The sequence below is a fragment of the Sapajus apella genome, unplaced genomic scaffold (assembly GCF_009761245.1).
Source record: "Sapajus apella isolate SASKATOON/1434 unplaced genomic scaffold, GSC_monkey_1.0 scaffold68, whole genome shotgun sequence".
Classification (NCBI taxonomy): Eukaryota; Metazoa; Chordata; class Mammalia; order Primates; family Cebidae; genus Sapajus; species Sapajus apella.
This window is the reverse complement of record NW_022437008.1, coordinates 3154595-3169786: the sequence shown is the minus strand read 5'-3', so window position 1 is coordinate 3169786 and position 15192 is coordinate 3154595. Positions and strand designations below refer to the sequence as shown.

At 55.6% G+C, this 15192-nt stretch overlaps 1 protein-coding gene across 6 annotated transcripts in view; it reads left to right on the top strand.

Moving 5' to 3' along the window:
* The window catches only part of ACTN4 (actinin alpha 4), an 80395-nt gene that overhangs the window by 48491 nt on the left and 16712 nt on the right, over positions 1-15192 (top strand). For 4 of the 6 annotated variants that reach the window (XM_032248854.1, XM_032248850.1, XM_032248853.1 and 1 more), the window contains exons 2-8: positions 2317-2431; positions 2663-2782; positions 6567-6653; positions 7652-7739; positions 10357-10435; positions 11665-11746; positions 12483-12568. In XM_032248854.1, the coding sequence (XP_032104745.1) occupies positions 2317-2431; positions 2663-2782; positions 6567-6653; positions 7652-7739; positions 10357-10435; positions 11665-11746; positions 12483-12568 (657 nt within the window). Of the gene's footprint in view, positions 1-2316; positions 2432-2662; positions 2783-6566; positions 6654-7651; positions 7740-10356; positions 10436-11664; positions 11747-12482; positions 12569-13505; positions 13592-15192 lie in introns of all 6 variants that reach the window. The other 2 variants (XM_032248852.1, XM_032248855.1) reach the window with 1 other exon arrangement.

The window sequence follows — 15192 nt, the reverse complement described above, 5'->3', positions numbered from 1 at the left end:
ATCTGCAGGGAGGAGGGCGTCCAAGTCAGAGCCAGGTCAGGGAAGTCATGGTGTGGGTGCCCTTCAGGTGTGGCATTTGGCCTGACTTGAGGAGTGCCAAGGGCTGGCTACATGGCGGGGCAGGGTGGAGCAGAGGTATCCTTAGTGGGGAACAGCGTTGTTCCACCAGGAGAGGTCTCTGTTTCCCAGGCAGAGGAATCCTCCATGGCGAGAGGTGGGGTGGGGGTGGTCTAGCTGTCCACGCTTGGTAACCCCATGCTGGGTCCACACTGTGGTGCGGTGTATTAATTAGGCAGCTGCTTTGTCTGGGAAGGGACTTTGTGTCGAGTCTCCCTGAATAAGCAGGGCTGGCCACAGTTGTCAAAACACATGGTGCTTGGCCAGAGCCTCCATGGAAGCCCCTTGTCCTCCACGTGGCCTCTGCCTGCACCCTGGGCGTGGAATGTGCTCTTGTGTGTCCCTGGCAGTCTGCCCACTTCTACACTGGCCCCTGCAGATGGAGGGGGTGGGGTACAGGGGTTCCTATAAGAAGCAGACACCTGGGATTTTTCCCAGGCCCTGCTGTGGGAGGGTGCGTGGGCTGGCTTCCCTGAAGGTGCCTGGGCGTGTTGGTGTTAACTGATCTGAGATTTTCTGTGGCTCTAATGTCTGTGAGCATGCCCTAGCTCGCAGGAGGCTGAGTAGCCAGGCACCACCAGGAGGCTGTATGCGCTGTGCCTGGGTGCACTTACACCCTGTCAGCATCGTTGTTCTGTTAGGGTCAGGGACTTAGACTTCTTGTTTAGCACCCTCCTTCCCTTCCAGCTGATCCTCAGAAACATTTTCCTTAGATGTGGCTTCTTACCCTTGTGAGGGTGGCCTGCCTCCCACTTGCCTTCCAGTCTTCTCTAAGCTGCATTGGGTCTTAAAAATAGGAAGGATAGGCCTGGGTGCGGTGGTTCATGCCTGTAATCCGAGCACTTTGGGAGCCCGAGGCGGGCAGATCATAAGGTCAGGAGTTCAAGACCAGCCTGACCAATATGGTGAAACCCCATCTCTACTAAAAATATGAAAATTACCTGGGCATGTTGGCACACTCCTGTAGTCCCGGTTACTTGGGAGGCTGAGGCATGAGAATCTCTTGAACCTGGGAGGTGGAGATTGCAGTGAGCCGAGATCGTGCCATTGCACTCCAGCCTAGGTGAGAGAGCGAGACTCCATCTCAAAAAAAAAAAAAAAAAAAAAAGAGTAGGAAGGATGGGACATGTTCTCCAGGAGAGAGAGGTTCAGGGGAATCCTGCTCGCAGGAAGCCAGACTACACAGGCGTGCACGCAGGGCTTAGGGCTTGCGCTGGACCACCCAAAGCTAGAGGAGAGACTCAAAGAAACCCTCTATTTATGGGAGCTTTTCTTTTCCTGCCGCTTTCCTGACCCGGGTTGTATCTGTGTAAGTGATTGGAATGTGGCAGCCTGAGCTCCTGCCTGAGAGGAGTGGCTCTGGGTCAAGGAAGCCAGGGTCTAGCTGGGGCCTGTGGGTCTGCCTGGCAGATGAAGGGCTGACCTTCATCAAAAAAACATAAGCCCTGTGAGGGCAGGGACCCAACCTGTTGACTCCACACCACCGAGCCTGGTGTTCAGTCGTGTTCGTGTGACCAAGTGAGCAGGCGGCAGGCTGAGGCACTTTTGTCTGATGTGTGTACTGGGTTTCCTCAAGGCAGCTTGGGGGTGTGGAAAAAGCACGTGTTGCCAAAATGGACAGACTTGGGTTCAAATCCAAGCTCTGCCACTTACCACCTGGATGATCTTGTGGTGGGTCATTAACTAATCTGAGCTTCAGTTTCCTCAGGTCTGCCTCCCGGGGTCACTGTGAGGATCAGAAAGAATGTGTGTCTTGCCGGGCGTGGTGGCTCAAGCCTGTAATCCCAGCACTTTGGGAGGCCGAGACAGGTGGATCACAAGGTCAAGAGATCGAGACCATCCTGGTCAACATGGTGAAACCCCGTCTCTACTAAAAAATACAAAAAATCAGCTGGGCATGGTGGCGCTTGCCTGTAATCCCATCTACTCAGGAGGCTGAGGCAGGAGAATTGCCTGAACCCAGGAGGCGGAGGTTGCGGTGAGCCAAGATCGCGCCATTGCACTCCAGCCTGGGTAACATGCGTGAAACTCGTCTCAAAAAAAAAAAAAGAATGTGTGTCTTGGTCATGGAGGGTGTCGGCAAGTGCTCTGTGGCAGTTGCAGTTCTCCTGAGGTCGGGGCTTGGGCCCAGCAGGTATGTGGAGAGAGTTCCGATGGCCAGGCTGACTCTGTGCACCACCCTTTGTTCTGCTTCCCCAGACCTTCACTGCGTGGTGCAACTCCCACCTGCGGAAGGCAGGCACACAGATCGAGAACATCGATGAGGACTTCCGAGATGGGCTCAAGCTCATGCTGCTCCTGGAGGTCATATCAGGTGAGGCTCCCAGCCACGCAGTGCCGCCCAGCGCTGGCACAGGTGCTCAGCCACGGTGGTCCCCAGAGATCCTGCCTACCCAGCTGTCCTGTTGCTCCTGGGGATGAGAGGGGACCCCTTAACAGCTGCACAGCAGCCTGGTGGGTGGGGCTGGAGTGGTTTGGTGGGCCAGCAGGGGGACCTGGTTTTGGAGAACAGAGGAAACTCTAAAGGCTTCTCTGTATTTCTCAGGGGAGCGGTTACCTAAGCCGGAGCGGGGGAAGATGAGAGTGCACAAAATCAACAACGTGAACAAAGCGCTGGACTTTATTGCCAGCAAAGGCGTCAAGCTGGTCTCCATCGGGGCGGAAGGTGAGCTGGAGATGGGGCAGCCAGGGTCCTGCTCAGCTTCTGACCTTCAGGCTCTGAGGCAAGACATCTGCATTCTGAAGAGAAGTTTTGTTGGTGGCAGGGCACTTGGGGCACTCAAAGCCCCAGTACATACTCAGCAGTGATCACAGCGACTGCTCTTGATGATACGATGCTGGGCCAATAAGCTCCCCCAACCCCTCAGAAAAATCCAGTGGGCGCAGTCCAAATCTGGAAAGTGTAACCCATCCAACCACGAGGGGCGGTGGCTTCTGCGGGGGGAGGAATGGTTTTGACTCGGACTCAGGTCACCCTCACTGGTTCTCCTTGGGCCAGGCTTAGCAGACAGTGACAAATTCGTGCCATGGCCTCTCTCTGTACCAGAAACACCTTTGCCATTATTCCCTGCCTGGAATCAGAGAAGGGAGTCCCCTTCTCTGTGTCAGGCATTGGGGCAGGGAGTGCATGGCCAAAGGTCAGTACTCAGACTTTGCCCTGCATGCACAGGCTTGGAGAGTTTGGCCTCTGACCACCTGAGGATCCTCCTGGGCCCCATGTAGATAACCAGGACCGCAATTCACCGCCTGCAGGCCCTCACTAGAGCAGTGGAGAGGACTCTCAGCAAGACGCCTGGCCTGAGCTCCCAGGTGCTTTTAGAGACAGGCAAGGCCTGATGGAGCCCAGAAACTCCCCAGCAGTCTGGGACCGCAGTTCCGCTCATTAGTCAGAGCAGGGTTTCTTCACCCTGACATCCATGTTGTCCCAGTTTTTAGAAAAACAAAGAAAACTAATTGCCATTAATGACAGGGGCCTGAGAGTTTGGCCAAGATTCCGGGCCAGAATGTGTATACTGAGTTCCAAGGCTCTGCCCCAGCCCAGGACCTCTGCAAGGAGGGGTGCCAAGCCTTGCATGCCACAGTCGAGGTGGTTGGTGTTTGTTTAAAAAAAATCACAACCCAAAAATTCAGTCAGGCCCTGAGATTTTCTGTCCTTGCATGGATCTTTCCTCCGGGCTCTGCTCCAGCCTTCTGCTTCTCACAGCTGCATTTATTTTGCTCAAATGCTAGTCTTTAAATACAGAAGGGTTTAAGAGGAGAGACCCATGGCAGTCATCAGTTTTCATTTGGAGAAAAACTTGGTCTAAAACTGTTCTTTTCGTGCCCAAATTGGTTCATTCCCAATCTCTGCCACCATGGGGCCTTGGAACAAATGGAGGCGCTCCTGGGTCCCAGAGTACCTGAGAACCCTGTCCCACCCTGTCCCCCTGTCCTTCCTCACAGTCGGGCAGTTGCAGGAGCATGGCCTCCCTATGGGGGTGATGAGAGGGGCCAGAGGCACAGCTGCACGTCAGAGAAGCAGCTGGTGGATGTGTCATGAGAAACACGGCCCTCTTCGCCTCACCGGAACTCCATAAGCCCTCCGTGACCAGCTGCACCTGTACCCACTGGGCTGGGGAGCTGCAGCCTCGCCTGGCTCTGCAGGATCAGCCCTCGGGAGGTGCATAGCATAGATTCCTTGAGGCTTGAGCTGCCTTGCTGCACTAAGGGGCAGGTGGAGCTGCTCAGTTTCTGGGTTTGGGGCTCTGAACTGTAGGACAGGGTGGACACTGGGTCCCTCCCCTGTCTCCAGGCAACAGAATGAGCATATTTCCTCCTCCCAAAACCCAAAAGCTGTGACCCTGCTGTGGGAGCTTCTCAGCTGTAGCTCATGGAGCCCCCCACTTCCTCTGGGTGTGTCCCCAGGGAAGGTGGTCCCCATCTTCTCTATGACCTCTCCACCTCTTCCAAGCAAGCCTGCCCTGGAGTGTTCTGCTCAGAGGTCGGTGAGCAGGGTCTCCTGTGGTGTCCTCGGCCTTTAGCTCTGCAGTTAGCTTTGGAACTCACCCCTCTGCCCAGCCCCTCGCCGAGAGTGGCTGCAGCAGTGGAGCCCCTCTGTCTTCTTCGGAAGCCATGTCACCATGCCCCTTGCATCTGGCGTATTGACAAAGCGGAAACGACTGCCCTAGGCACGCCTGGCTGGGGGACTCTGGGAGGAAATACTCCCTTCTCTCACCCAGCCGCAGACACACAGCTGCCCTAGGCCTTGCAGAGATAGTTTTTCTCTAAGTTGTTTAGGCTGAGGAAGGCATGGTCCAAGCTCTTCTTTTGAGAAGTTTCAGCAAAATTCCTTTTTTTTTTCTTGAGATTGAGTCTCGTTCTTGTCGCCTAGGCTGGAGTGCAATGGCACTATCTCGGCTCACTGCAACCTCTGCCACCTGGCCTCAAGCAGTTCTCCTGTCTCCTGCCACCATGCCCAGCTAATTTTTGTATTTTTAATAGAGATGGGGTTTCACCATCTTGTCCAGGCTGATCTCGAACTCCTGACCTCAAGTGATCTGCCTGCCTCAGCCTCCCAAGTGCTGGGATTAAGCCACCACGCTCAGCTGCAAATGTTTGTTTTTAGGTTGGTTCAGAAAGCGTGCACCTGGCCACCTGGCCACCTGGCCTCGGGCCCCTGCTCTCCCCTTCCTAACAACACAGCAGCTGCGCTTGTTCCTTACTGGCCTTCCAGGCACTGGATCCAGTGGTGGTCAGAGCAGTCCCACCCTCATGAATGCAGGCAGTGAACAAGTAAACAGTCCAACCAACATATGATTTCACGTGGTAATGCCTGGGGGACAGCACAGGGGCCAGGGAGAGAGGAATGGGTGACAGGTGGGGGATCTCCTTGGGACGGGCTGTCAGGGAAGCCACCGTGAGAGGTGACACAAGCAGAGGCTTGCACGATGAGAAGGATCAGCCAGTTGGGGGTTGCAGGCTGGGGGTGTGCTTTGTGAGTGGACAGAAGGTATAAGCTTCTCAAAGCAAGAAAGAGCCTGGCTTGCCCAGAGGATGCAGCTAGAGAATTTTGGGAGGATGGCAGGGCCTGGGCCTTTAAGACAAGCCCTTTCCCTGCGTGCCAGGCACAGTGGCTCATGCCTGCAAATCTCAGTACTTGGGGATGCCAAAGCGGGAAGATCACTTGAACAGGAGATTGAGACCAGCCTGGGCAACATAGCAAGACCCAGCCCCTAAAAAATGTTTAAAAACTAGCCAGGCATTGTGGCATGCCATCTGTAGTCCCAGCTACAGGGAGACTGAGGCAAGAGGATCGCTTGAGTCCAGGCAGTGGAGGCTGCAGTGAGCTATGACTACACCACTGCATTCCAGCCAGCCAGACCCTGTCTCAAAAGAGGAAAGCTGACCATGCTGGCTGCTGTGGTATATAGGAGGCAGCCGTATTGAGCTCTGGAGATGACAGTGGCTTGGACAAGGGTATTGGCAGTGGGATTGGAAGGAAGTGGATAGATTCACAATAAAAATAATGTAGTGCACATTTGCTGACCAGGAGATGAAAAAGACCACCTTTGCCTTGAGAGCAGAAGCCTGGGGCGCTCCCCTGTAGTTAGGAGGTATGCAGATGAAGGCAGAATGCACAGAGCACTGAGTTGAGAGAAGTGTGAACGGAGGCCACGTGCCTAGGACCAGCCTCTCAGAGGAGCAGTTTTTTGAGCAGGGTCAGGGGAAGGAGCTGGCTGCGGGGCAAGGGACACTCATGGCCAGAAGCCTGCAGGCACTCAGCAGCAGGAGGCTGCGGAACTGTGCAGCCCAGAGACTGTTCCGTGGATTTTCTCCCAGGGGAGATGCAGCTGGGGGATGGTTCAGAGCCGTTCTCTAGATGGGGCTGGAAGGCCACCTTCAGGTTGAGTGGAGGAGCCTCACTCTGGTTTTAACAACCTTCTGCCCTCTGCCCTCTTCCCTGTGTGCAGAGATTGTGGACGGCAATGCAAAGATGACCCTGGGAATGATCTGGACCATCATCCTTAGGTTCGCCATCCAGGACATCTCCGTGGAAGGTGAGAGCCACCTGCACTGCCCCCCTTCCCACCTGAGTCAGGGCGGGTTAGAGGAGAGTTGAAGTGTGGTCTTCATGTTTCAGGCCTCTTTGGGGTCACTCACAGGGCCTGGCCCTTGAAGGAGTAGTCAGTGGGTGGCAGGTGAAGGGAGGCCCCTCCCAGCCACTCGCCCCTTGGCTCCGATGCCCTCCGAGTGCCTTTGCTCTCGCAGCCTCATCTCAGTGGACCTTCATCCCACTCTCTTGAGGTGGCCAAGTATGGTGGGCCCATTTTACAGTCCAGGAACCCAAATCCCAGAGCAGACTAGTGATAGAGTTGGGCCTGGGCCTGGTTCATTATCTGCTTGACATCCCGTCCTTGAACCTTGGCCCCATGGACTGAGTAGGAGCTCAGGACATCCAGGAATGGACAACTTCGCTTCCCTGCAAGCATCTGTGTGCACACAGGATGGGCAGAGCCACCTGGGTCAGCATGCAGGGGTTCCTGGGTGCCAGGTCGCAGTGATGACTGGGAGAGATGTGCTTTCTGCCCTCACAGGGCTCCTGATCTGTGAGGACAGCCAAGCTGTCCATGGAGAACAGAAGGGCCACATAGGCCTCTCCACAGCTTGTTCAAAAGAGGCCAAGGCCGGTATCAAGGGCTTGTCTGGCAGTGTGTTCTGGTAGTGAGAGGCACAGGCTTGGTGGTTGGGCACACGGCACAGATTCAGGCCCTGATGCCACCACTTCCTGAGGCAGCCCTGGTCAAGCGACTTTCCTCAGGGCCATGAGGATTAGGCTGGGTTATATGTCCTTGCAGTTAGGCCTGGCATCATTTGTCCGCATCCGAATGGGAGTGGCTGTCCCACTGATATCACTGCTGCTATGTTAGGACTGATGTCCTCTCTCCTTGGATTTTGTTTGGCCCCCAGGCCTGCGGCTGAAAGTCCGATCCAACTTGGGCTGAGTTCTGAGGGTTTATTTTTGAGCCAGTGCTCACTGTCCTTGTGTGTTTTGCAGAGACTTCGGCCAAGGAAGGGCTCCTTCTCTGGTGCCAGAGAAAGACAGCCCCATATAAGAACGTCAATGTGCAGAACTTCCACATCAGGTAAGCGCCAGCTGTGCTCATCCTCTCAGTTCCTCTGGAACCTGAGATCCTTCCTCCCACCTACTCTGTTTCGTGTGTTTTTGTTGTGGTCTGTGAGATGCCAGCCCTCAGCCAGCCCCTCCCCTGCCACGAGCCCTACAAGCCCATGGAAAGGTCACCTGGTCCTCTCTGAGGAAGAGGAGACAGTTTAGACAGTTTCCCAGCCATCCAGGCTGAAGGCAGTAAGATCAGCCCTCTCGCTGGCCTTATAGAATCTTCATCCTCCCCAGGCAAGCTGACTTTCAGAAGCAACAATAAAGCTCTTCATTTTATTTTATTTTATTTTATTTTATTTTTATTTATTTATTTATTTATTTTTTGAGACGGAGTTTCGCTCTTGTTACCCAGGCTGGAGTGCAATGGCGCGATCTCGGCTCTCCGCAACCTCCGCCTCCTGGGTTCAAGCAATTCTCCTGCCTCAGCCTCCTGAGTAGCTGGGATTACAGGCACACACCACCATGCCCAGCTAATTTTTTGTAGCTTTAGTAGAGACGGGGTTTCACCATGTTGACCAGGATGGTCTCGATCTCTTGACCTTGTGATCCACCCGCCTCGGCCTCCCAAAGTGCTGGGATTACAGGCTTGAGCCACCGCGCCCGGCTTATTTTTGAGACAGGTTTTTGAGATGGAGTTTCACTCTTGTCACTCAGGCTGGAGTGTAGTAGTGCGATCTCAGCTCACCGCAGCCTCTGCCTCCTGGGTCCCGGTTCAAGCAATTCTCCTGCCTCAGCCCCCCAAGTAGCTGGGATTATAAGCACGTGCCACCATGCCCAGCTAATTTTTGTATTTTTAGTAGAGACAGGGTCTCACCATGTTGGCCAGGCTGGTCTTGAACTCCTGACCTCATGATCCGCCCACCTTGGCCTCCCAAAGTACTGGGATTATAGGCATGAGCCACCGCGCCCAGCCAAGACAGGGTCTTGTGCTGTTACTCAGGCTGGAGTGCGGTAATGTGATCACTCCTCACTGCTGCCTTAGCGTAGGCTCAAGTCATCCTCCTGCCTCAGCCTCCCAAGTAGCTGGGACTGCAGGCACACACAGCCACATTTGGCTAATTTTTCTTTTATTTTCAGTAGGAACAGGATCTCCGTATTTGCCCAGGCTGGATTTGAACTCCTGAGCTCAAGCAGTTCTCCTGCCCCAGCCTCCCAAAGTGCTGGGATTACAGATGTGAGCCACTGCCTGTGTCTGGCCTATTCCTTTATTTCGACAGCTCGAAAATGAATTGTTTTTAGAGTTGCTAGTTAATTTAGTGTTGGGGGAAAATGTACTCTGTGGCTGCTAAGATGAACAAGCCTCAGCTCCGCCATGCTGCTTCCCTCAGGGTGAGGGGGAGATGAGACATGTCCACCATCACCCTAGCTGAGGCGAGCATGGGCAGTGCCACATGAGGTCCAGGGTGTGGCAAGAGGCGGGTCTGCCCAGTGGTTGGGAGTACCAGTTCTAAGGGCAGCCCTGAGGTCAGATCCGGTTTGCCCTGTGGCTCCACAGTCTCCTGGGTGGACCTGCCTAGGAATGAAGAGCAGGGCCTCATGGGATTTGCAGCGGCGTCAGGCTCTCCGGGACCTTTGTTGGGTGCAGAGAGCCTTTCCCGTCATGCTCGACCTGATTGCATGTGGTCCCTCCTTTGGTCACTCTTCTCCATGTGTTGTCTTCCTTTTCCTGCCACTAACTGGCTGAATCTTTCTATATTTTCCACTCTGTTTCTTCAACTAGTAAATATCTGGCATGCCCGCTACCTGCCGCAAGTGGAGATACAGTGGCACCCAAACAAAGCCCCATTTGTGAAAGGTTTACACCACAGTTCAGGGACCAGCCATGAACACCACTGCCAGGAATCCTGCAGCATAACTTCAGTGAGAAGTGCTGTACAAAGACAGAGGAGTCGGATGAGGAAAGTTCCCTGGGTGGCCTTGCAGAGGAGGTCCCACGAGCTTGACCCCAGAGGGAACCAACCCTTAGAAGGTCTCAGGGAGGAGAATGTAACCCATCAGGTTTATAACTGACCAACTTGTGGCCTTGGGGAGGGTCCCTTTCCTCCATAGATCTGCATGCCAAGCGACGGCCTGGCGTTTAGCCAGCCCACAGACTGGCCTTCCTGCGAGTCAGGTCAGCCAGGGTGTGGAGGCCACGCAGCAGAGGCACTGGCCTCCTGCAGTGGCTGCCTCCCCCAAAAGCGGTCTGTCCTGTTCAGGGTGGCCTCCCATGGAAGGTGCTGCAGTTATAAAGCAGCTGTGATGAGTCAGGCCCTGATCCAAACATTTACTCATTTAATCCATACAACAACTCTTTGTAGCAGGTATGTTACTATCCCCATCGTACAGATATGGAAACCAAGATAACGTGGCTTACCTGAGGTCACACTGTCAGTAGGTGGAAGAGTCAGGATTTGATCATAGACTGCCTGGCCCCAGAGGTCATGCTCGCAGCGTCTCTGCCACACTGTCTCTGTGTAGTGCCTGGCACAGGCCAGACCTCAGGAAATGGGAATTAGTCACTGCTATGAGTGCGTAGGGCCATACGGCCCTCCTGTGACAGTGAGCAGGGCCTCCTATAACCTTTGCCTTTCCTTCCCCAGCTGGAAGGATGGTCTTGCCTTCAACGCTCTGATCCACCGGCACAGACCAGAGCTGATTGAGTATGACAAGCTGAGGAAGGTGGGTGTCTCTTGCTCCCCTTGACGGCCTACAGGTGCCCTATCTGACCCCCTAACACTGGGTCACCATCCCCACACCCGTCCATTGCCAGCCTCCAGATCTGGGTTCTATATGCAGATGGGTGGGCTAGAAGAGCCTTGTGCAGGCTCCGCCAAACCCCAAACCCCTGGCTTGGTGGCTGACTCTCACCTCCCTTATTCCCCTCAGGGACTATCCAGTCTCCCTCCATGGCATTGCAACCAACCCAGGGTTATTTAAAGGACCTGGCCAGCAATGCTTTATAACTCCCCTTCCTCAACCTTCTAGATTCTAGAAACTTCTCTGCCCAAAGGGGAAGAGGGCAAGGAATTCCAAACCATCACTGCCAACCCATGTTGCCCGTGCAGGGTCCTGTTCTCATTTGCCTGAACAAAGCCTGTATGGACTCAGGCCCTGCCCACCAGAAGCTGCCAGCCTCATGGGGAAGGCAGGACAAAAACTGTGTCCAAGCAAAGCCCCACACCAGGCTGTGTACATACGCTCAGGTCAAATGGGGTGATAGGGCATGGGGTCAGAGCAGTGTTGCAGAGAAGGCTGGCAAACCCTCAGCCATCAGGAGCCAGGAAGGGCCCCGGAAGAAGAGGCAACTTAGAGCCAGAGGAGGGCTTCCCTGGGGAGGCACCAGACCAGACCTAGCCCATTCCAGCCACAGCGAGCAAGGGAGCTGGGCCCTGGCCAGGGAGAGTTGGGGTACAGTGGGCTTTAGTCCTGTAAGCAATAGGGGGCCCATGAGAGGACTGGGGGATACTTAAGCGTGGCTGGGACCTTGGATCTCTGGGTTTGCTCCCCCTACCTGGTCCCCAGTGCTCTCTGAGGCCTGGCCCACAACTTCCGGTCAATGTGAAAACCCGAGTTTCAGGGCAGGGGGCTTAATCTAGGGTCGGTATGTGACTGGAAATTGTATGAAAAGAGTACATCTGGTTGGTTGGTTTGGTTTTTTTTTTTTTTTTTAGAAAAAAGCCCATGGTTTGCCCCACAGAGATTTCACAAGGCACCCCTGTGAGTAGGAATTGAATTTATCCAGGCGGTGCCCTTCCGCTCACACAGCACACGTGGTGGAGAACTGCCTGAAGAAACCCCAAGCCCTAGCCCAGCCAGGTCCCTCACTCTGAGCCAGCCCTGCCTCCCTTCTACTCCTGGGCCCTGCCCTGATGGAGTTCTTCTTGCTGCCCCCACTTGCCTCCTTCCAGGACGACCCTGTCACCAACCTGAACAATGCCTTCGAAGTGGCCGAGAAATACCTCGATATCCCCAAAATGCTGGATGCAGAGGGTAAGTCATCTCTTCAGCCAGCACTGTGCTTCCTGGTGGCCCTGTCTGTTCAGGGCCAGCCCTAGGCGAGGCCCTATAGGCACATCAGAGCTTTGGGTCACCTCAGGGAGCTGGGAGAGCCAGCGAGAAGGACTGAATGAATCCAGGTGAACTGGGGACAGCCGTGTGGCACTGAGCAAGGGCAGCCTGGGCGGGCCAGAGGCCTTCAGGGATGGAGAAGGGTTGGGGGCGGGTGGCTGAAGGATCAGCTCTCCTGGGGTTGCAGCTCTGCAAGGCTGGGAAGGGCAAGGTGGCTGAGGGGACGCTTCAAGCTTCCTTTGAGCAACCCTGGCCTCTCTCTCCCTACCTACAGCAGGCATGGAGTATGGAGCCCGCCAGAGTGGAGTGTTTTGTTTTTTCCTTTTCCGGCTTTGCTCCGTTTCCCAGCCATGCACTGCTCTGGCTGGAACCTGTGTTTCTGGCCCCTGGAGGCCTGTGGAGTTGACTGTCCTGCTGCTCCTGAGGCCATTCTCAGAGAGAGGAAGTGGCCTCATTTTAATCTGCTTCCCACAGCCTTGGCCTTTCCAGAGCCATGGGGAAGGGAGGGGCTGAGGGTGTGGCTGAGCCCACCCGAGTCATGAGTCTCTGCGGGTCCTTCTCCCCAAGGCCGTGGCCTTGGGAGCTCTTGGATTCCAGTGAGTGACGCCTCCACCCCCCGTCCCACTCGGGCAGTTTAACCCTTGTTGTTCACTTGCAGACATCGTGAACACGGCCCGGCCCGACGAGAAGGCCATAATGACCTATGTGTCCAGCTTCTACCATGCGTTTTCGGGAGCGCAGAAGGTACCGGGCAGGGCCAGGCAGGCCCTCCTCGCCGCCACCGCGCAATGCCGCCGCTGCCTCTCACCTCCCGTGCTCACCTCATTTCTCTTGCAGACAGCAGTGGCCTCTCTCCGATTGGAAGCCACCCCCCATTCCCTGGCGTAGCTGCCTCCTCAGCCTTAGCTCACACACCTATCGGGTACCTTGTCTGTGCCAGGCTCTTTTCCAGGCACTGAGGATACCCTGGTGACCGGGTTTGGCAAGGTCCCCACAGTCAGGGCGCTTCCATGCTAGTGGGAGAGACACACAGCAGGCCTGTCATAGGAGTGGAATAGAGAACATGGGGCCAGATGGGGGAACAGAGATGGCTGGGGTGACCTTCAGCTGGCACTGTCAACGTGGAGGGGTGACGTGAGCCGGCATTTGCAGCAGGAGCTGCTAAATGCAGCCTGGGACATGAGTGTTCAGGCAGAGGACAAAGCACAGCGAAGGCCCTGAGACAGGAAGAAGCTTGGCTTATTCAAGGACTGGCTAAGGAGGAGTGAGTGACAGGCAGTGATGGGTCAGGCCCCACAAGACCTTTGTGTTGCGGGGATAAGAAATCCATGTTTCACTCTGAGGCCACGGGAGCCCTTTAGGGTCTTACTCCATGATGGTAGGTGCTCACTCACATTTTCAGAAAGATCATTTAGCAACTGACTCCTCCAGCCCAAAACAAAGCTGCCTTTATAGGGCCCGAAGCTAGTGCGTATCCAGCCCAGGCCTGGTTAGAAAAGGAACATGCCCCGTTCAGACTCAGCAAAACCCCGCAAGGCATGCCCACGCAGGCCCGGGGGCTGGCTTCCAGTCCAGAGCAAGCGCTCTTCCTCCCGCATGAGCCTCGGGCTGGCCCGGCCGTCCTCCCTGCATCTTTCACTCTCTCCTGCCTTTCTCTCTCTTTCTCTCTCTCTCTGTGCAGATATTGTGGGCACTCTGAGGCCAGATGAGAAGGCTATCATGACTTACGTGTCCTGCTTCTACCACGCTTTCTCGGGGGCTCAGAAGGTGAGCTGGGCCGGGCACAGCTCGCTGCTGGGGCTACAGACCTGCCTTTACCACCATGGCCATCTGTGGTTGGAACCCTGGCCAGGTCACGGGCTGCCGCACCAGGCAGACTGACCCTGCTAGGTTCCGACTTGGAATGGTCCCCTGGGGCAGGTTTCCTGCCTGGCCGGTGCTGGGCCTGTGCTGAGGAGCCACAGACCTTCTCTGTTTGAACACAGCCCACCCTGGGAGGTGGGTGGTGGCATCCCAGGATCTCGGGTGGGGAAACTGAAGCCCTGCATGATAGTCAATGGCAGAGCTGGTATTTGACTGCCCGGCATTCCCGCTCACTCTGTCCATCATCTGTACCAGGGCTGCCTGCCTGCCTCTGCCGAGCCCTTTCATGGAGAACGCTGGGCTTTACCCCAGTTCTACAGCTCCTTCCTGCCAGGAAAGGCTCAGCGTGTGCAGCCTGAACTGCACTCACGGTTCTGGCCCTCCAGAGGCCAGGCAAAGCCTGCAGAGTGTGTGTGCCAGCAGCCACCCTCCTGGGTCCGGCTGACCTCATGCTGCCCTGCAGCTCCTGCTGGGCCCTCACCATCCACACAGAGGCCTGGGCACTTCTCCCTCTGCTTGCCTTGTGGTCTCTGAAGTATCTCAGGCAGCACTCCCAATGCCTGCTTTGGTGTCAGCCATTGGCACAGGTGCAGAGGAGGTGGCAGAATTGGTTCTTGTTTATTGAGTGTGTACTACATGCTAGGCACTCTCTAAGGCCTTCACATGTACAGGCTTCCAGAGGGTCCCTGTGCATACCCCCAGGAGAGCTAGGCACAGTTAGCCTCGTTTGAGAGAGGAGGAATTGAAGTTTAGGGAAGCAGAGAGCTGTTCCTAAAGCTAGAGGGTGGGGGCCATACCTTCTGTGGACCCCCTGCTTTGAGCCTCCCACCGTTAGTCTGGCCTGGCCCCACTCTACCACCTCGTGATACTGTGATGTTGGGTAGGTCACTTGACCTCAGCTTCCCCATCTGTGAAATGGGCATTGCTATAGTTCGGTCTCAGGATTGTTTTGGGGTGAATCGAGCTCCTGCAGGTGAAGGGCTTAGCACAGTGCCTGGCACGACAGGTGCCCTGTAGGCAGCTGGGGAGTCACAGTCGTGGGGAGGGTGGTTCTTCTCAGCTTCGGGCCAGAAAGGCACATTTCATTGCCTCTTCACCTCACATAAGCATGTGATTGGAGCTTATGTTTGGAGTGTTCTGCTGGAGGGCACTGGCCAGGAGGGTGGAGGGAAGACCCCTGACCCACACCCCTGCAGGAAGGTGGGCAGGGATGGGCTGCAATGGACGATTCCTCACCACAGACCGCAACTAACCGCACGTTTGCCGTTGGACTCACCCCTGTGGGCCCCAAGCCAGCTCCCCGCCCACCATACGGCCTCACCAGATTGCTTTTTCTTCTATCCGCACTGCTCCCAGGTGCTTATGGCTGAACTCCAGTCTGTAAGCTCTGAGGGATTTGGGGGAGCAGGGACTGGCAGGCGACCCCAGGTCAGAGCATGGGAGGGTGCTAAGGCACCAGGCCCCTCTGCTGAAGGGGAAGCAGAGGCTTGGCTGCAGGGTGCTGG